This window comes from Tachypleus tridentatus, chromosome 3 (assembly GCF_004210375.1).
Source record: "Tachypleus tridentatus isolate NWPU-2018 chromosome 3, ASM421037v1, whole genome shotgun sequence".
NCBI classification, from domain to species: domain Eukaryota; kingdom Metazoa; phylum Arthropoda; class Merostomata; order Xiphosura; family Limulidae; genus Tachypleus; species Tachypleus tridentatus.
Window position 1 is genome coordinate 36,796,383 of NC_134827.1, and position 21,318 is coordinate 36,817,700.

The 21,318-nt window shown below is 33.6% G+C and overlaps 1 protein-coding gene across 1 annotated transcript in view; it reads left to right on the plus strand.

Annotated features, from left to right (window-relative positions):
- The window catches only part of LOC143246701 (dyslexia-associated protein KIAA0319-like protein), an 86,579-nt gene that overhangs the window by 26,205 nt on the left and 39,056 nt on the right, over positions 1–21,318 (plus strand). The window contains 11 exon segments of the mRNA XM_076493789.1: positions 9,013–9,370; positions 9,753–9,930; positions 10,298–10,401; positions 11,167–11,254; positions 11,451–11,543; positions 12,365–12,497; positions 14,099–14,163; positions 14,543–14,703; positions 18,606–18,663; positions 18,666–18,695; positions 18,698–18,863. Of these exon segments, the coding sequence (XP_076349904.1) occupies positions 9,013–9,370; positions 9,753–9,930; positions 10,298–10,401; positions 11,167–11,254; positions 11,451–11,543; positions 12,365–12,497; positions 14,099–14,163; positions 14,543–14,703; positions 18,606–18,663; positions 18,666–18,695; positions 18,698–18,863 (1,434 nt within the window).

Sequence of the window (21,318 nt, forward strand, 5' to 3'; positions counted from 1 at the left end):
TTCATGTGTTTTTTGTGTGTGATACACTACTTCATGTGTTTTTTTGTGTGATACACTACTTCATGTGTTTTTGTGTGTGACACACTACTTCATGTGTTTTTCTGTGTGTGACACACTACTTCATGTGTTTTTGTGTGTGATCTGCACTACTTCATGTGTTTTTGTGTGTGATACACTACCTCGTGTTTTTATTGTGTGATACACTACTTCATGTGTTTTTTGTGTATTGATACACTACTTCATGAGTTTTTTGTGTGTGATACACTACCTCTCGTGTTTTATTGTGTGTGATACACTAGTTCATGTGTGTTTTTGTGTTGATGATACACTACCTCGTGATTTTGTGTGTGATAACAGCTACTTCATGTGTTTTTTTGTGTGTGATACACTACCTGGGTGTTTTTTGTGTGTGATACACTGCTTCATCGTGTGTTTTGTGTGTGATGCACTACTTCATGTGTTTTTGTGTGTGTGATACACTAGTTCATGTGTTTTTGTGTGTGATACACTACTTCATGTGTTTTTGTGTGTGTGATACACTACCTCGTGTTTTTGTGTGTCATACACTACTTCATGTGTTTTGTGTGTCATCACACTACTTCATCTTCGTGTTTTTATTGTGTGTCATACACTACTCATCATGTGTTTTTGTGTGTGTTGATACACTACTTCATGTGTTTTTTTTGTGTGTGATACACTACTTCATGTGTGTTTTTTGTGTGTGTGATACACTACTTCATAATGTTTTTTGTGTGATACACTACTTCATGTGTTTTTTGTGTGTGATACACTACCTCGTGTGTTTTTGTATTATGTGTGATACACTACTTCATGTGTTTTTGTGTGTGATACACTACTTCATATGTTTTTGTGTGATACACTACCTCGTGTTTTTGTGTGTGATACACTACCTCGTGTTTTTGTGTGTCATACACTACTTCATGTGTTTTTGTGTGTGATACACTACTTCATGTGTTTTTGTGTGTGTGATACACTACATGTGTTTTTGTGTGTGATACACTACTTCATGTGTTTTTGTGTGTGATACACTACTTCATGTTTTTTGTGTGTGATACACTACTTCATGTGTTTTTGTGTGTGATACACTACTTCATGTGTTTGTGTGTGTGATACACTACTTCATATGTTTTGTGTGTGTGATACACTACTTCATGTGATTTTTTTGTGTGTGATACACTACTTCATGTGTTTTTTGTGTGTCATACACTTTCTTCATGTGTGTTTTTTATTGTGTCATACACTACTTCGTAATGTGTTTTTGTATTGTCATACACTACTTCATGTGTTTTTTTGTGTGATACACTACCTAGTGTTTTTTGTGTGTGTGATACACTACCTCGTGTTTTTTGTTGTGTGATACACTACTTCATGTGTTTTGTGTGTGATACACTACCTCGTGATTTTTGTGTGTGATCTGGCTACTTCATGTGTTTTTTGTGTGTGATACACTACTTCATGTGTTTTTGTGTGTGATACACTACCTCGTGTTTTTGTGTGTGATACACTACCTCGTGTTTTTGTGTGTGATACACTACCTCGTGATTTTGTGTGTGATACGCTACTTCATGTGTTTTTGTGTGTGATACACTACCTCGTGTTTTTGTGTGTGATACACTGCTTCATGTGTTTTTGTGTGTGATACACTACTTCATGTGTTTTTTTTGTGTGTGTGATACACTAGTTCATGTGTTTTTTGTGTGTGATACACTACTTCATGTGTTTTTGTGTGTGTGATACACTACTTCATGTGTTTTTGTGTGTGATACACTACCTCGTGTTTTTGTGTGTCATACACCACTTCATGTGTTTTTGTGTGTCATACACCACTTCATGTGTTTTTGTGTGTGATACACTACTTCATATGTTTTTGTGTGTCATACACTACTTCATGTGTTTTTGTGTGTGTCATACACTACTTCATGTGTTTTTGTGTGTGTGGTACACTACTTCATGTGTTTTGTATTGTGTGATACACTACTTCGTAATGTTTTTTTGTGTGTGATACACTACTTCGTAATGTGTTTTGTGTGTGTGATACACTACTTCATGTGTTTTTATTGTGTGTGATACACTACTTCATGTGTTTTTGTGTGTGATACACTACCTCGTGTTTTTGTGCGTGTGATACACTACTTCATGTGTTTTTGTGTGTGATACACTACTTCATGTGTTTTTGTGTGTGATACACTACTTCATGTGTTTTTGTGTGTGATACACTACTTCATGTGTTTTTGTGTGTGATACACTACTTCATGTGTTTTTGTGTGTGACCACTAACTACTTCATGTGTTTTTCTGTGTGACACACTACTTCATGTGTTTTTGTGTGTGATACACTACCTCATGTGTTTTTATGTGTGATACACTACCTCGTTTTTTTGTGTGTGATACACTAAAGCTTCATGTGTTTTTTGTGTGTGATACACTACTTCATAATGTTTTTATGTGTGTGATACACTACTTCATGTGTTTTTTATTGTGTGTGATACACTACCTCGTGTTTTTTTGTGTGTGATACACTACCTCGTGTTTTTATTGGTGTGTGATACACTACCTCGTGTTTTTTATTGTGATACACTACCTCGTGTTTTTTTGATGTGTGATACACTACTTCATGTGTTTTTGTGTGTCATACACTACTTCGTGTGTTTTTTTTGTGTGTCATACACTTACTTGTAATGTGTTTATTGTGTGTCATACACTACTTCATGTGTTTTATTGATTATTGTCATACACTACTTCATGTTTTTTTGTTGTGTGATACACTACTTCGTAATGTGTTTTTGTGTGTGATACACTACTTCATGTGTTTTTGTGTGTGATACACTACTTCATGTGTTTTTGTGTGTGATACACTACATGTGTTTTTGTGTGTGATATACCACTTCATGTGTTTTTGTGTGTCATACACCACTTCATGTGTTTTTGTGTGTCATACACCACTTCATGTGTTTTTGTGTGTCATACACCACTTCATGTGTTTTTGTGTGTCATACACCACTTCATGTGTTTTTGTGTGTCATACACTACTTCATGTGTTTTTGTGTGTCATACACTACTTCATGTGTTTTTGTGTGTCATACACTACTTCATGTGTTTTTGTGTGTCATACACTACCTCGTGATTTTGTGTGTGATCACGGCTACTTCATGTGTTTTTTGTGTGTGATACCCTGCTTCATGTGTTTTTGTGTGTGATACACTACTTCATGTGTTTTGTATTGTGTGATACACTACCTGCGATGTTTTTTTATTGTGTGATAACTACTTCATGTGTTTTTTGTGTGTGATACACTACTTCATGTGTGTTTTTTGTGTGTGATACACTACTTCATGTGTTTTTTTTTGTATTGATGATACACTACTTCATGTGTTTTTGTGTGTGATACACTACTTCATGTGTTTTTTGTGTGTGATACACTACTTCATGTGTTTTTGTGTGTGACACACTACTTCATGTGTTTTTCTGTGTGTGACACACTACTTCATGTGTTTTTGTGTGTGATACGCTACTTCATGTGTTTTTGTGTGTGATACACTACCTAGTGTTTTTATTGTGTGATACACTACTTCATGTGTTTTTTTATGTGTGATACACTACTTCATGAGTTTTGTGTGTGATACACTACCTCGTGTTTTGTGTGTGATACACTACCTCGTGTTTTTTGTGTGTGATACACTACTTCATGTGTTTTTTATTGTGTGATACACTACCTCGTGATTTTGTGTGTGTGTGATCACATGCTACTTCATGTGTTTTTTGTGTGTGATACACTACCGTGTTTTTTGTGTGTGATACACTGCTTCATGTGTTTTTATTGTGTGATGCACTACTTCATGTGTTTTTGTGTGTGTGTGATACACTAGTTCGTAATGTTTTTGTGTGTGATACACTACTTCGTAATGTTTTTTTATTGTGTGTGATACACTACCTCGTGTTTTTGTGTGTCATACACTACTTCATCATGTTTTTTGTGTGTCATCACACTACTTCATGTGTTTTTTTTTATTGATGTGATGACACACTACTTCATGTGTTTTTTGTGTGTGTGATACACACTACTTCAGTGTGTTTTTATTATTGATGATACACTACTTCATGTGTTTTTTTATTGTATTGATACACTACTTCATGTGTTTTTTGTGTGTGTGATACACTACTTCATGTGTTTTTTTATTATTGTGTGATACACTACTTCATGTGTTTTTGTGTGTGATACACTACTTCATGTGTTTTTGTGTGTGATACACTACTTCATGTGTTTTTGTGTGTGATACACTACTTCATGTGTTTTTGTGTGTGATACACTACTTCATGTGTTTTTCTGTGTGACACACTACTTCATGTGTTTTTCTGTGTGACACACTACTTCATGTGTTTTTGTGTGTGATACACTACCTCATGTGTTTTTGTGTGATACACTACCTCGTGTTTTTGTGTGTGATACACTGCTTCATGTGTTTTTGTGTGTGATACACTACTTCATGTGTTTTTATGTGTGTGATACACTACTTCATGTGTTTTTGTGTGTGTGATACACTACCTCGTGTTTTTGTGTGTGTGATACTACTTTCGTGTTTTTATTATTGTGATACACTACCTCGTGTTTTTGTGTGTGATACACTACTACTTCATGTGTTTTTTGTGTGTCATACACTACTTCATGTGTTTTTGTGTGTCATACACTACTTCATGTGTTTTTGTGTGTCATACACTACTTCATGTGTTTTTGTGTGTGATACACTACCTCGTGTTTTTGTGTGTGATACACTACCTCGTGTTTTTGTGTGTGATACACTACTTCATGTGTTTTTGTGTGTGATACACTACCTCGTGATTTTGTGTGTGATACGCTACTTCATGTGTTTTTGTGTGTGATACACTACTTCATGTGTTTTTGTGTGTGATACACTACCTCGTGTTTTTGTGTGTGATACACTACCTCGTGTTTTTGTGTGTGATACACTACCTCGTGATTTTGTGTGTGATACGCTACTTCATGTGTTTTTTGTGTGTGATACACTACCTCGTGTTTTTGTATTGTGATACACTGCTTCATGTGTTTTTTGTGTGTGATGCACTACTTCATGTGTTTTTTATTGTGTGTGATACACTAGTTCATGTGTGTTTTTGTGTGTGATACACTACTTCATGTGTTTTTTTTGTGTGTGTGATACACTACTTCATAATGTTTTTTGTGTGATACACCACTACCTCGGTGTTTTTTGTGTGTCATACACCACTTCATGTGTTTTTGTGTGTCATACACCACTTCATAATGTTTTTGTGTGTGATACACTACTTCATATGTTTTTTTGTGTGTCATACACTACTTCGTAATGTTTTTTGTTAGTGTGATACACTACTTCGTAATGTTTTTTTTGTGTGTGTGATACACTACTTCGTGTGTTTTTTGTGATGTGATACACTACTTCGTAATGTTTTTTTTGTGTGTGATACACTACTTCTTCATGTGTTTTTTTGTGTGATACACACTACTTCATGTGTTTTTTGTGTGATACACTACTTCATGTGTTTTTTGTGTGATACACTACCTCGTGTTTTTGATAGCGTGTGATACACTACTTCACTGTGTTTTTTTGTGTGTGATACACTACTTCATGTGTTTTTGTGTCTGATACACTACTTCATGTGTTTTTTTGTGTGTGATACACTACTTCATGTGTTTTTGTGTGTGATACACTACTTCATGTGTTTTTCTGTGTGACACACTACTTCATGTGTTTTTCTGTGTGACACACTACTTGATGTGTTTTTGTGTGTGATACACTACCTCATGTGTTTTTGTGTGATACACTACCTCGTGTTTTTGTGTGTGATACACTGCTTCATGTGTTTTTGTGTGGTGATACACTACTTCGTAATGTTTTTTTGTGTGTGATACACTACCTCGTAATTTTTTTTGGTGGTGTGATACACTACCTCAGTGTTTTTTGTGTGATACACTACCTCGTGTTTTTTGTAGTGTCATACACTTTACTTCATCAATGTTTTTTGTGTGTCATACACTACTTCATGTGTTTTTTTGTATTGTGTCATACACTACTTCATGTGTTTTGTGTGTGTCATACACTACTTCATGTGTTTTTGTGTGTGTCATACACTACTTCATGTGTTTTTGTGTGTGTCATACACTACTTCATGTGTTTTTGTGTGTGTCATACACTACTTCATGTGTTTTTGTGTGTGATACACTACTTCATGTGTTTTTGTGTGTGATACACTACTTCATGTGTTTTTGTGTGTGATACACTACTTCATGTGTTTTTGTGTGTGATACACTACTTCGTGTGTTTTTTGTGTGATACTGATACACTACATGTGTTTTGTGTGTCATACACCACTTCACGTGTTTTTTGTGTGTCATACACCACTTCATGTGTTTTTTGTGTGTCATACCACTTCATGTGTTTTTGTGTGTCATACACTCACTTCATAATGTTTTTATTGTTGTCATACACTACTTCATGTAATGTTTTTTATTGTCATACACTACTTCATGTGTTTTTTGTGTGTCATCACCCTCTACCTCGTGATTTTGTGTGTGATCACATGCTACTTCATGTGTTTTTGTGTGTGATACACTGCTTCATGTGTTTTTTGTGTGTGATACACTTTTCACTTCATGTGTTTTTGTGTGTGTGATACACTACTTAGGTGTTTTTTTGTGTGATAACTACTTCATGTGTTTTGTGTGATGTGATACACTACTTCGTAATGTTTTTTTGTGTGTGATACACTACTTCATGTTTTTTTATTGTGTGTGATACACTACTTCATGTGTTTTTGTGTGTGATACACCTACTTCATGTGTTTTGTGTGTGATACACTACTTCATGTGTTTTTGGTGTGGTGATACACTACTTCATGTGTTTTTATTGTGTGATACACTACTTCATGTGTTTTTTATTTGTGACACACTACTTCATCATGTGTTTTCTGTGTGTGACACACTTTTTCTTCATGTTTTTTGTGTGTGATACACTACTTCGTAATGTTTTTATTGTGTGACCTTACTACTTCATCGTGTTTTTTCTGTGTGTGACACACTTTTTCATGTGTTTTTGTGTGTGATACACTACTTCATGTGTTTTTGTGTGTGATACACTACTTCATGTGTTTTTGTGTGTGATACACTACCTCGTGTTTTTGTGTGTGATACACCACTTCATGTGTTTTTGTGTGTGATACACTACCTCATGTGTTTTTGTGTGTGATACACTACCTCATGTGTTTTTGTGTGTGTGATACACTACCTCATGTGTTTTTGTGTGTGTGATACACTACTTCATGTGTTTTTGTGTGTGTGATACACTACTTCATGTGTTTTTGTGTGTGTGATACACTACTTCATGTGTTTTTGTGTGTGTGATACACTACCTCGTGTTTTTGTGTGTGATGTTTGGAATGTGTTAGCAATTTCTCTCAAATTGTATGTGTAACTTAACAGGATTTTTGTTGGGGCACATGTAACATAATGGGGCTGAAATGGAGTTAGGTCTTACATAATGGAGATGAGGCTTATATTAGATAAGCCAGATAAAGGTTGTAACAACAAATAACTAAAAAGTTGTTTGAATGAGAAAGAAACAAAAAATAATATATTAACATGTTAAACATACTGCCAGAAATTGTCATAAATGAATTTGTTAACTTGTTTGTTTGAATAAATAGAATAAACAAATATATTTCTATATATTTTGTACTTGAGAAACAAGGTAATTGTTTCAAAGACGGATATGTTTTTACTGTGAAATTGTCATGATACAAGAGTGACATTCTTTTGATGAAGGTGTGTTATCTGTTTTTATAACGAATACACTGTGTAATTCATGGATTCTAAAGAGCTTATAGTTAGTAATGGTTTTTGTACTTCTTACTTATAATGAGAATCTGCAAATGTATTTTTATTGTTAGTTTTGTTAAGTTACGTTCTTTTCATTCAAAAACATTGAAACTATGTTTTGCTGCTTATGAAAACAAATATTTTCTTTATGTCAAGTGTTTTTTATTTATAATTCGGTATGCAGTTGTGTAAACAGTATTTTTTGTGGTCTTGCAGTTCTGCTAGCCCTAATGAAGTGTCAATGATAAAACATTGGCTGAAATAAAAAGAAAGTTTATATTATTATGTGAAGAGATAAAATAATCTTAATTCATTGCTAAGATGTCTTAAGTCTCTACAAAGTAAACTGGAAATTCTGAAAACAAATTTGTTTTTGCTTAAACTCGCATGTCTTGAATTATGTTGTAATGCACAAATTTATGTAATATGTTTTTCTGAATGGGAAATAACCTTGGACACCTGAGGGTTGAAAATCAGTGTATGTTTTACTTCCTAATAGTAGATAATATCCAACATTTTAGGGTTGAAATTAGAGCCCCACGTCTCATTCAGGACCTAAAACGATTCTCAGTAAAACCTAAAATGTATGTACGTTTTGTTGTTACATGAAAAATGTGCGAGAATTTAGTTACCACGCAAGTCATGTCAAAATGGGACGTTGAGACAGTTTATTATTTTATAGCTTTAATATTAATGTTTAACATTCTTTTCTGTTTAGCTTTGATTCTTAGAAATTACGTTTAACTTCCCGTTGATATATGGTCTTGGTTCACTTACCCTTCTCCTGAATCTTTGGTGTTCTAATTGGTTAGCGACAGTTGGCCACTCCCATTCTGATTGGTTAGCGACAGTTGGCCACTCCCATTCTGATTGGTTAGCGACAGTTGGCCACTCCCATTCTGATTGGTTAGCGACAGTTGGCCGCTCCCATTCTGATTGGTTAGCGACAGTTGGCCACTCCCATTCTAATTGGTTAGCGACAGTTGGCCACTCCCATTCTAATTGGTTAGCGACAGTTGGCCACTCCCATTCTAATTGGTTAGCGACAGTTGGCTACTCCCATTCCTTGTTTACAATTAAGTAAGATACACCTTAAATACATTCTTATTATTTCACTGCAAATAGATCTTCAGAGTTACAGCCTAAGGAACTGATGTCCCAATTAGATGATAAAAGACTGCTTGAGACTGGGAAAAATGAGAGTGACCATTATGAAACACCTCTAGTGGCTGAAACAGCAAGCAGCAAAAGCTCTGTGAAACCAACACTGATAAAAACATGTATATATGGCATAGGCGAAAACTGTGCTATCAACGAGCACTGTGTCGTACATAACAACAGAGCTCGACAAGGCTTCTGTGAATGCAGTGATGGGTACACAAGGTCTGAGCTCACGGGGGAGTGTCAGCTTTTAACAACAAAAAATGGAAGTAATGTAACAGCTACACCCTCTCTGCTACCTACCAATTCCACAAGTATAAAGGTAATCACATCTCTTTTGTCAAATCCAAGTGAATGAGAGGTTAGGATTTAAACACAGGCATACAACAAATTTCTCCATTAGCATCTCATGGTTTGATTTTTAATTATTAATATAACTGTTGAATTGTTACTTATTTAACTATCTTTTCGACATTTAATTAAAAGTGTACGATAGTAAACATTTCAAGAAATAGTGAAATAAATAGTGATGCCATATACAAATTCTCTGCCTGTGAAATCTCATTAGACCCTTCACTGTTTGTGGGTGTGTTATTTTTAATCAAATGTTATATTAGTAGGTTTGTTATATAAAAATACTAAAGAGGAAATGATTAAATTAAAAACTTTCATAATTTGTTATTGTTTTCTCAAATTATTCTCAGCCTACTGCAACCCCAAGCCCTGAATCTGAAAATAAAGCAACAGGTGATAAGAAGTCTAGCTCAACGTCTACCCCTTTAGAGCGCCATCTGGTGGTGTCTGCTGGTGGTAACAAAGTAATTCAACTACCTGACAATGAAGTTACGTTGTCAGCATATGCTTTGCCTCAGGAAAACACAGGTTTTGCATTTCTTAGTCAGATACAATTAATGTTGTGTGTCATGTGAAGTAAGCTTCAGTACTTTTTCAGTTTTACTCGTAACTTGTACAAACATTTTTGTATTGTGTTGAAGAATATTGTACACAGACTAAGGTACCATTTTTTACTATTCTTAACAACAAATTACTAGTGACTGTACTTGTAAGTAATGGTAAACATTCCTGTAAAACCAAAGTCAAAATAAAAATATTTCCTTTTTACAGAAAGTCTGCAGTGTATGTTTTTGAGAACCTCTATTTTATCAGCTTCCTGTATTATAGTAAAATGCTCTTGATTATTGTACCTTTGTATTAAAGTATAACCTACTGGTTGGTATGTTAAATACAGGGGAGAAATATTCCTATCTTTGGACACTCTTATCCCAACCAGGAGGAGATGAAGAAGCTGGTATCATGCAGGGTCAAACCAGTCCGACCCTTAAACTGTCAAAAGTAAGTTGGATAGATTTGATTAGCCAGGGTCAAACAAGCCTGACCCTTAAACTGTCAAAAGTAAATTATATAGAATTGATTAGTCAGGGTCAAACCAGCCTAACCCTTAAACTGTTAAAAGAAAGTTGTATAGATTTGATTAGCCATGGTTAAACAAGCCTGACCCTTAAACTGTCAAAAGTAAGTTATGTGGATTTGATTAGCCAGGGTCATACAAGCCTGACCCTTAAACTGTCAAAAGTAAGTTATGTGGATTTGATTAGCCAGGGTCAAACAAGCCTGACCCTTAAACTGTCAAAAGTAAGTTATGTGGATTTGATTAGCCAAAGTCAAATCAACCTGACCCTTAAACTGTCAAAAGTAAATTATATAGAATTGATTAGTCAGGGTCAAACCAGCCTGACCCTTCAACTGTCAAAAGAAAGTTATATAATTTGATTAGTCAGGGTCAAATCAGCCCGACCCTTCAACTGTCAAAAGAAAGTTATATGGATTTTATTAGCCAGGGTCAATCCAGCCCGACCCTTAAACTGTCAAAAGTAATGTTATATAGATTTGATTAGCCACCAAGATGTTGAAAAAGATAACTTTGTTAATTGTTAGTTACAGCTGATGTTCTTTGTCAGTTCAATTACCTTTTGTAATTCTAGTGAAAGTTTTAAGTTAGTTTTCAACAGTTTAGGATTAATCTAGTTTTCAACAAAGTTAATATCAAATGATATGTATAAAGATATGTTCAAACTTTTTATGTCGTCTCTGATTTAGCTTCGGTCTGGTGTTTACATGTTTGAAATTAGCGTTACTGGGAATGGATCTTCAGGAAAAGACACAGTCAACGTTACTGTCTTACCACGTAAGTGTGGTGCTCATTGTCTTTTCATGTTTCTTGTGTTGCCAAAGTTATGTAGACATTTAGATAATAAGGACAGAAATTTGAACCTAATCTACTGATATATACTGTGTGACATTCACATATGATAATGGATAAATTAAATGTAAAGTATCATAATAGCTTTCAATTAACCGTACACTTTTGTTCTGTTAAATAGCTAAACGGACCAATAAGCCTCCTGTAGCTATCATCCAGCCTTCTAACGTCACTGTGAAACTTCCAAATAAAGATACCGTATTGGATGGATCCTGTGAGTTTTTACATTGTAGTGGAAGTGTTTCTAGTTCATTTGAGATTCTCATTGCTAGAGGTTGGCATCTGACTGATAACATGGGTGTTAATAGAGATAATTTATCATTAATTATGGCTTCTAATGTGTATAAAAAGTGCTATTTTGTGAGATTATTATATGGAAAGTAAAATGTTGTTTGTAAATGTATTTGATACAGCCTTTTCAACTGTTGAACCAATAGGAACAGAGGAAGCGAAGTAAAGCTTCTTGCTCCGTCATGAATGTAACACTAAGTATGTATAAGTGTTTGGACTTCGAAAAAATTACGCATTTTCTTGCACTGTTGAGTTTTTGTGTCTCGATGGAGATATTCCATTCAACCAGTGTGGACAAAATGTGTGTGTTACATATGTTTGTATGTGTGTGTGTTTAGTGCAAGTCTAGAGAACATTTCATTATTCAGGGTTTGTTTTATCATAAAACAAGTGTTTGTTGAGGTTAACACTTAAAAACAGGTGTTTTTTATGGAATATTATACATGTAAAAACTAGCATATATTTTTATGTTTAATTTTTTTATCTAGTGATCTTTTTATTGGAATGTGTTTCTCAAATGGGAAATGTACGTATATCCTTTAAGTAACAAAGATTAACCCAAACATTTGATGTCTACTAGCTGCACCCCACTTCTTCTGATGACAGTTTGTAATAAAACTATGTATAGCTGAAGTATTTTGGTTTTAGTTCTTCAATGAGAGTAAGATGCTATAATGACTGACCACAGATCTCGCTCAACGTTCCTTTGTTATCACATAAGATGAAATCCTTTTATTCTTACAGACAGCACTGATGATGACAAAATTGTTGAATACCATTGGGAAGTAATCAGTCTTCCTATTGGCTGCAAGATTCAGCTAAACAACAGCAGTACAGTTCAGTTAAAGAATCTAATCCCTGGGTTTTACAGGTTCAAGTAAGAATCTTTTATAAACCATAGAAAGAGAAAACTGGTACAGAGGTAGAGTAGTAGGTGATAATACATAGTAGTCGGTGGTAATACGTAGTATTAGATGGTAATACATAGTAGTATATGGTGGCAATAGATTGTATAAATGGTAGTAGATGGTAATATAAATTGGTAATTTATGCCAAAAGCCATAAAATACATAGTTTTAATTTGTGCTAGAGGTCATAATAGAAATTTCAATCGGATATTGAAGTAATTCAAATATGTAATATTGTAAGCATTTTTAACGATAGGTTTTGCTGTCGTGAGATATGAATGATTCTTAGAATAACTTGTAATTTAATAATACCAATAACATACAAGTTTAAAACTACTTAGACTAAATGAATGTAGTTTCATGTTATGACTTGAAGTCATTCTAGAAAGTATAAAAGGATTTTGATTTTTTTTTTGGTAATTATTAGGTTGGTCAAATTGACCCACCTCGTGTAGAGTTAGGGTAGGAAAAATAACACAAAATATAAGTTTTATTGAAAACAAACATTTGAATGAATTTAAGAGGTATTAGAGGTTAAGCATATGAAATTTAAGATTTCTGAGATGAAGAAAAGTTTTTAATCTGAATGTGGAAATTAAATTGCACCTGGGCTAGTAAAAAAAAACAGACTAGATATATTCTCAAAATTTTTTGTTTTAGTTTATAAAGAAATACTTGATTAAAATATGATTTTTTGTACGTAAAGATTTTAATGTTTATTGAAAGTGTGCCAAATTTTGTGAAGATATACAAACTTTACTAAAACTTTGTTTTATCAAAATCAAGTAAAATGAGGTCACATTGCTAGTCACATGTCAAGAAATTAAAGCATGATGTACTTCTATTTTACCTACACAGTTTCCTTTCTTAACAGAAGCCAAAATATCAAAGTGACAAGTATTTAGTCAGAAATATTAAGTCCGTTCTAGTTACAGGATAATGTCTCTCATTTTCATTTTGATGGTGTATAGATGAACAAGTTGTCTTGGATACCATGTAGGAATGCTAGATGTGACATTCATTGTCTTTGCTAGACACATACTCGCCCCCAGAGCCCCACATTTCACCCTGTCATTCTTCTCTGATCATGAACACGCTCCATCAGTGCCATTGTGTGGTGAAAACTCGCAACTATTTCCTTCCCCCACTGAGAACTTCCTTACACAGTACTGATAAAAATCACTGTTGCATTTACCATCTTGTAGTTGTGTTGTGAAATAACTGTAAAGAAAACATGATACAACATAATTAGATGGATATTACTTATTATTACAATAATGTGTTAGCCAGTAAGTTCCTTTTATTTCTATCTTCTCTTCATTTTAAATAAATTATTAAATGCTTTAAGGTTTATATAATACACCTAAGTGACAGGTACAAATGTGTAGAAATAGTATTGTGGTCGGTTATTTTCATAAAGGTTAACTTTGATGGTAACTTATGTTAGGGTGGTAAGTTTTGAGCAAGCTGATTTTATTGTACACTACTCTAGGGCATTACATCTTCTTTTATCATTTTATAGACTTTGTAAAATCTAGTGATTTAAAAACTTTGTTTTTATCTTACACAGGCTTACAGTGAAAGATTCAGATGGAATTTTGAATTACACCTTTGCCAACGTGACAGTTTTGAAAGGTGAGGTAAAAATAGAAAAGGGTTATTACACATTGGATAACTGGAGCTCATTTAACACGTTGGCTCCCAAGCCTATTTTGCAGATACTTTCCAAGGTCTCACTAGTCATTTTACAATTATCTTTTTTTAGGAAGAGTGTATATGTAGCTGCTGTGTCGCTGTCAATATGTGGCTCTATAAAAAGAAAATAGAGCACTACTTGACCGTGGGTCATGTGGTACTTACTGGAAAACTACAATGACCCACTGGCAGGTTGTGTGGGATCCAACGTGTTAAATATAGTCTAACGTCAACAACTGGAAATAAAAGGTTAAGACAAAAAAATGTGTTAAAATGTAGAAAGTTATCCTAAATCTTTTCTTTTGCTTGTGTTTTGTAGAAAAGGACTATCCTCCTACTGCCAATGCTGGATCTGATGCTGTCATATATCTTCCTCAAGATGATTTAACCCTGAATGGAAATCTCAGCAGTGACGATAAAGGCATTAAAAGTTATCAGTGGGTGAAAAGTCCCGAGACAGATAAATCTGTGGACATGGAGGTCAGAACCATTGTGAATAAATTAAATGTAGTGATGAAGTATTAAAACAGATAACTAGATATCTAAGGTAGGCTATTCTGCAGATATGGAATCATAGTAAACAGAACATGATACACAGCTAAACAAACAACTTTAACCAAGGTACACTGACAAACCCTTTCGCAGCAGGTCAAGGTTCAAAGGTCATGTCATCACATTTGTTGACATGCATTCAAAATTTTCTTGAACTACTATTATGACTTTATGTCAGTAAGTTTGGAATCAAACTGTAGCTTATAATTCAAGCTTTAATATTATATACAAGTTGATTTCTTAATTTAAAAGTAAGTATTCAAAGAACACATCTACATATACAGTTTAGTGAGTCACATGGTATGTTGAATGTAGCACTGTTTAATATTAGATGTTTGTGAAGTCAAAATACCAAGCCTATAGTTTCGTACAAATTAGGAACTCGTATTACTAATACTGACAAGCTAGAATATAAAATAAGAACCTCGTATCTTTTTATTTTGCTGAAATATGGGTTATGTATTTAAAGATGGTGGTCCAGTTCAATTCTCTCCATTTTATGAAATGGTCCATTATGTACTCTTACTATAGTGAATAACCTATATATTACTATAGTACGTAATGTGAATAACCAATCAACAGTTTTGAATGTCCCCAAAGTGGTTTTCTCCACCACTGTAATCTTTGAAAAGGCTACCATGTTCTTTTGATCCAAGTTTCCAAGGAGGTAGGTTGTGTCTTTAGTGTACTCAAAGATTCTTTTTTATCTTTTAAATCAAAATATATTAGTTGCTATGCTTAATAAATTATAGTGGAATTATATGGTATCAGTGTAGTTATTTATGATTGTTTGGTCATTCAACTGTACATATATAAATCCCCAAAAAATGTGTTTGACATCATCCACATGTGAAATTTTAAAAGGCTTAGCAACTCATCTCCAGTAACAACTGAGTACAAAGGTCAGAGTGAGAAAAGATAATTGTTTGCTTCACTTCTTGATGTATTGTTCTATATTTAAAAAAAAAATCAAGTTTAATAATTTATTTCTAAATAGCAATAATCTATACAAGTGTATATAATGTATAATAATTTAAATGTGACTATATTACAAAATACTGGTCCACTAAAACACAGACAACTCAGGGAAGACTAAAGTTGTATATAACTGAATATGTAACAAGTGCACATGCACCAAGTCAATGTGAGTTATGTAATGTTATCTATACATGACAGGTAGGTTAATATAATAAAAAATAAATATACATGTAAATATATAGCATTAGGAGACTTAAGCTGCTCAAACTAAACATTTGTATTTTCATGTTATAATATGTTATCATTCTAACACGAAAAGCATAATTTATATTGTATAATATTTTATGATGATTGTGAGGTTGGTCAAGTGACAAACCCCACATAGTCAGAGAATAGAAAATAACAAAATATAAAGTTTTAGTGAAAACAAACATTTGAAATGTATTTAGGTTTTAAAGATTACAAAAATAATATTTGAGAATTTTGGGGAAAAAAGGTTTTTTTAATCATAACACGAAATCACTTTGCACTCAGACTAGTAATGGAAAACTGTTTTCACAAACAAATCTATAGTAAAAATATTTCATTAAAAAGCCTGATTTTTTTGTGTACAAAATTTATAATCTTCACGTAAAAAGTCTACCAAATTTTGTGAAGATAAACATGCATCAGAAATTATAGTGTAAATACTTAATGTGCACGCGTAGATGAACTCGTGTATGTTAATAGGTCAAAGGGCATCCCATTGCATTTCTTCACTTGCATTCAAAATTTTATTGTGCTGCTATTCTATGTTTTTATGTTCTTTTCAAACTTTAGATTATATTATAAATTTTTGTGTTATTGTATTGCTATTCTGTTTTTGTTCTTTTTAAACTTTAGATTCTAATATAAGTTTTCATGTTATACACTATTGAATTACTTAATTTAAAAGTAAATATTAAAAACACACCTGAACATTGATTTTTGTGTATCGCATGGTTTGTTGGATGTAGTTCAGGTAAGGTACTTGTGAAATCAAAATATGAAGTCTTTAGTTGTTTACAAATTAGGAACTCAACATTGAAAAGGTAGAATTTAAAATAAGAACCTCCTATCTTTTCGATTTGCTGAGATATTACTTATGTATTGAATCAAACACACTGACCCTATGTTTTTGGAAACATTCTTTTATAAACACTTCTATATATGACATGTGAATATGCAATTGAAAGTGTAGAATGTCCTCCAAGTGGTCTTCTCACCTTTTATTGAATAAAATTGCAGCCAGATTCCTTTTGAGACAAACCTCTGTGCTGGTAAGTAGAGTCTTCAGCTTAGTTACTAAATCATAGTGGAATTCTACAGTATCAGTGTAGTAACTTATGATTTGTTGGTTATTCAAATGCACATGTAATACCTAAAAAATTATTTCGTATCCTCCATGTGCAAACTTTTTTAACCTGTTCAGTGCCGTAGACGAGATAACTCGTTCAAGCTGATCGGTAACACAGTGTCACGTACGAGTTAATTCGTTCTCGATAATACCTAACTACAATGCTAGATGTCAGCACCATGCATGCATTTGACCTACTTACAAATTGCATCACTTTCAATCCAAAATGGAGTCACGAAAAAAGTTACAAAATGAAGAAGCATTAGAGTTGTATTGTAGCGGCTGAAATACTTGGCAGTCAACAGGTTAAGGCTTAACAGCTTTGGCAAATAACAACCAAGTATTAAGTTCAAAACGAGAGGAGATATTTCTTTGCTTTACTACTGTATGTACTGTTCCATAAGCTTAGAAATGTGTTTCTAAATAGTGATAATTTATGTACATATATAATATAACTGAAATGTAACTGTTATTTTACACACTAAAACACAGCCAAGACAGGTCACTTTTCTATTTTTGAATACAGTAAAATTTGTGCATGTGCATTACATCATTGTAACTTCTGTGTTCTCAGCCAGGTATGGCTGAAAGGGTTGTATTTCACATTAATACATTAATACTATAGTATGTGTATTGTGCATCACTACACCAGTAACTGCTTGTATTTTAAACAAATACACTAATAATACGCTATATGTATTGTACACGACTACATCAGTAACAAGCTATGTGTTACATGAATACATGAGTAGTGTGTTGTAAGATATGTGAATTAATCAGTAACAAGCTATGTGTTACATGAATACATCAGGATTGGGTTATAGTTTATGTGAATTAATCTATGTGTTACATGAATACACTGGTAACAAGCTATATGTTACATGAATACACTGGTAACAAGCTATGTGTTACATGAATACATTTGTAACAGGCTATATGTTACATGAATACACTGGTAACAAGCTATATGTTACATAAATACACTGGTAACAAGCTATGTGTCACATGAATACATTTGTAACAGGCTATATGTTACATGAATACACTGGTAACAAGCTATATGTTACATGAATACACTGGTAACAGGTTATATTTTATTACTGTCACCATGGAATGTCTATACTTATTAACATTTAATCTATGTCCATGGTACTCAAGTTGCTGTGCTATTTTAGGTGCTACTGTTCCATTTCCTGTGAGAAACACCTATAGTTTTTTGTCTTTATGTAACACTTGTATCTTTTATATGTCATTCATGACATTCGTTAGGATTTGTCTGCATCTTTCATATATATAAATAAAATCACTTAAGTAGTAACAACAGTATTATTTTAGATTGTTTAACTAGTAGAACAATATCTTAGGACTTTATTACTAGTGGAATGTTTTTTTTGTATCAGTACACCATTATCTAGTGTTGTTATAACTGTAAGTAGCCACCAGTGAAACTATTTATAATGTATTATAATAACTACAGGGTACAAATACTCCATACCTTCATCTTTCCCATCTGGAAGTTGGAGTCTATAAATTTATTTTAAAGTGGCGGACACATCTGATCAGATGTCGAAGCAGAGGTTCACGTGTTTGTCAAGCCAGAAAGCAATGTTCCTCCAAAGGCTGTAGCAGGAGAAGACATAAACGTGTCTTTACCTTTAGATAAGCCGGTCACTCTGGATGGTCAGAAGAGCTCTGATGGTATAAAAATCATGAAGTGGGACTGGAAACAGGTTGAGTGAGTAATTGCATTATTTTAAACCATATTTCAGAAAGAATATATCACATGGAAATCTATTAAATGGAAACAATATATTTTATGTTATCTTTATTTACCTAAATTTGATTTGTACCTCATCTTCAAGTTTAACTCTTGTTAGGTCCTTGAATAACTTTTTATTCACTTTATTGTTTGTTTGTTTGTTTTTTAATTTTGTGCAAAGCTACTCGAAGGCTATCCGTGCTAGCTGTCCCTAATTTAGTAGTGTAAGACTAGAGGGAAGGCAGCTAGTCATCACCACCCACCACCAACTCATAAGCTACTCTTTTACCAATAAATAGTGGGATTGGCCATCACATTTTAATGCCTCTACAGCTGAAAGGGTGAGCATGTTTGGTGCGAGCAGGATTCGAACCTGCGACCCTCAGATTATGAGTCGAACACCTTAACCACCTGGCCATGGTGACCTGCGACCCTCAGATTACGAGACGAACACCTTAACCACCTGGCCATGGTGGGTCATTCACGTTATTATTCAATCTTTTTATCATATTGAAGTAATCAGTAATGAAGAAAAGTGATTGGTGACACTATGAGAGAAATAACGGAAAACCAGAATTGATGAGTGACTTAATCCAAAAGAAGTAAAGTTGTGTGAATACAGATGTTTTAATATTTTTATTTTTGTAGCCAATATCATCTCGGGTATGAAGAATTTAAATGGTTTCATAGATTTATACTGTACAAGATATTGAAAAATAATTATTTTATAGAGCAACAAGTCCTTTTGAAAAGTGACTTTTTTGGATCTTTCATATTTAAAATTATTAGGGCTATGTAGTGTTCTAAATGTCTAACTAGAATCAAACTGTGATTAGGCTTGACTGACTCTTGGTTGTAGAAAAGTGTCTCAAACTCTTGAGCACTTGATTAGAAAATCTAAGTTTTAAATATATAAGAGAGAAGAAACAGAGAAATATATTAAAGCATCAAAAACAAAATTGCAAAAATAATAATTTTAGCAGGTTCCTTTAATAATTAGTTTATGATTACCGTTTACTGTGATGAATTTTAGTTGTTTTGCATTTAATGAGGTAACTTTATATCATTGTAATAGTTAGTTAAGTATTCAGTTTTTTTTATTCAAGTTAAAGCTTAATACCTTTTGATGAAATTAAATAGTACAAAAAACCTCATTCAGTTTCACCTTTCCAGTGTTTATTTTGAAAGTGAATAACATTTACTTAAAAATAAATATTCGTGTTTATGTTTTAGTATTGAATACACTGTAGAAATGGATCCATGTAGAGCCTACTAAAATTAATGTTTATGTTGCTGTTTTTTAGCAGTAGGATTATAAAAGATGCACTGTTCTTATTACTGTGGGAGTGATAAGTATTTCTTGTTTCTAGTTTTCTTATCATTATTCAATATTTTAATTATCTTAGGGAATTTTTCCCCATCACTTCCTTATGAATATTTAAACACTTCTAGAATAAAAAAGAAAAAAAAAAGTTATGGACACTCCTAAAAATTTCAAACTGTTTTCACATATATAAGAGAAATTAGATAACCCATTCATATTTTAATCAATGATGTTTGGGAGATAGAGGTCCCTTCAGGTCGGTCCAGCATGGCTAGGTAGATAAGGCACTTGATTCGTAATCCGAGGGTCGCTGGTTCAAATCCCCTTCACACCAAACATGCTCACCCTTTCAACTGTGGGGGCTTTATAATGTGATGATCAATTCCACTATTTGTCTATTGTTGATAGCTTAATTAAAGTTTCGATTAAAACTAATGACTATTGTCCTTATGCTAAGTAGGCCCGGCATGGCCAGGTGGGTTAAGGCGTTTGACTCGTAATCTGGGGATCGTGGGTTCAAATCCTGCTCGCACCAAACATGCTCACCCTTTCAACCGTAGGGGCTTTATAAAGTTATGGTCAATCCCACTATTCCTTGGTAAAAGAGTAGCCCAAGAGTTGGCTGTGGGTGGTGATGACTAGATGCATTCCCTCTGGTCTTATAATGCTAAATTAGGGACATCTAGTGCAGATAGCCCTCATGTAGCCTTGTGCAAAATTCAAACCAATTCAAACCCTTCAAGTCTCTGGCACTTGGGATCAAATGACAGAGTTCAGGACACGTATCATTTCTTCTCATCTTCTTTGGACCAACTGTGTGGCAAAAATTGCCCCCCTCTAGACAGAGGGGACCAACCATCTTTACTGGGACCAACTTTCTTGAAATTTTCAGATTTTGTTCTGAATATACATTTATTATTGTTTGAATAAATCTATTATCCTGTCTGAAATGTCCTTATTATTAATTTTGTAACTAACTATGTATAAATTATTCTTTCAGTAGCCTAATTTACTATAGTAAGAGCTGAAGAACTGGTATAGTATGTAGACAAGGACAAATTTTGATGTTGTAAATGCTGGGAAGTTTGTTTATAAGCACTTTTCTCT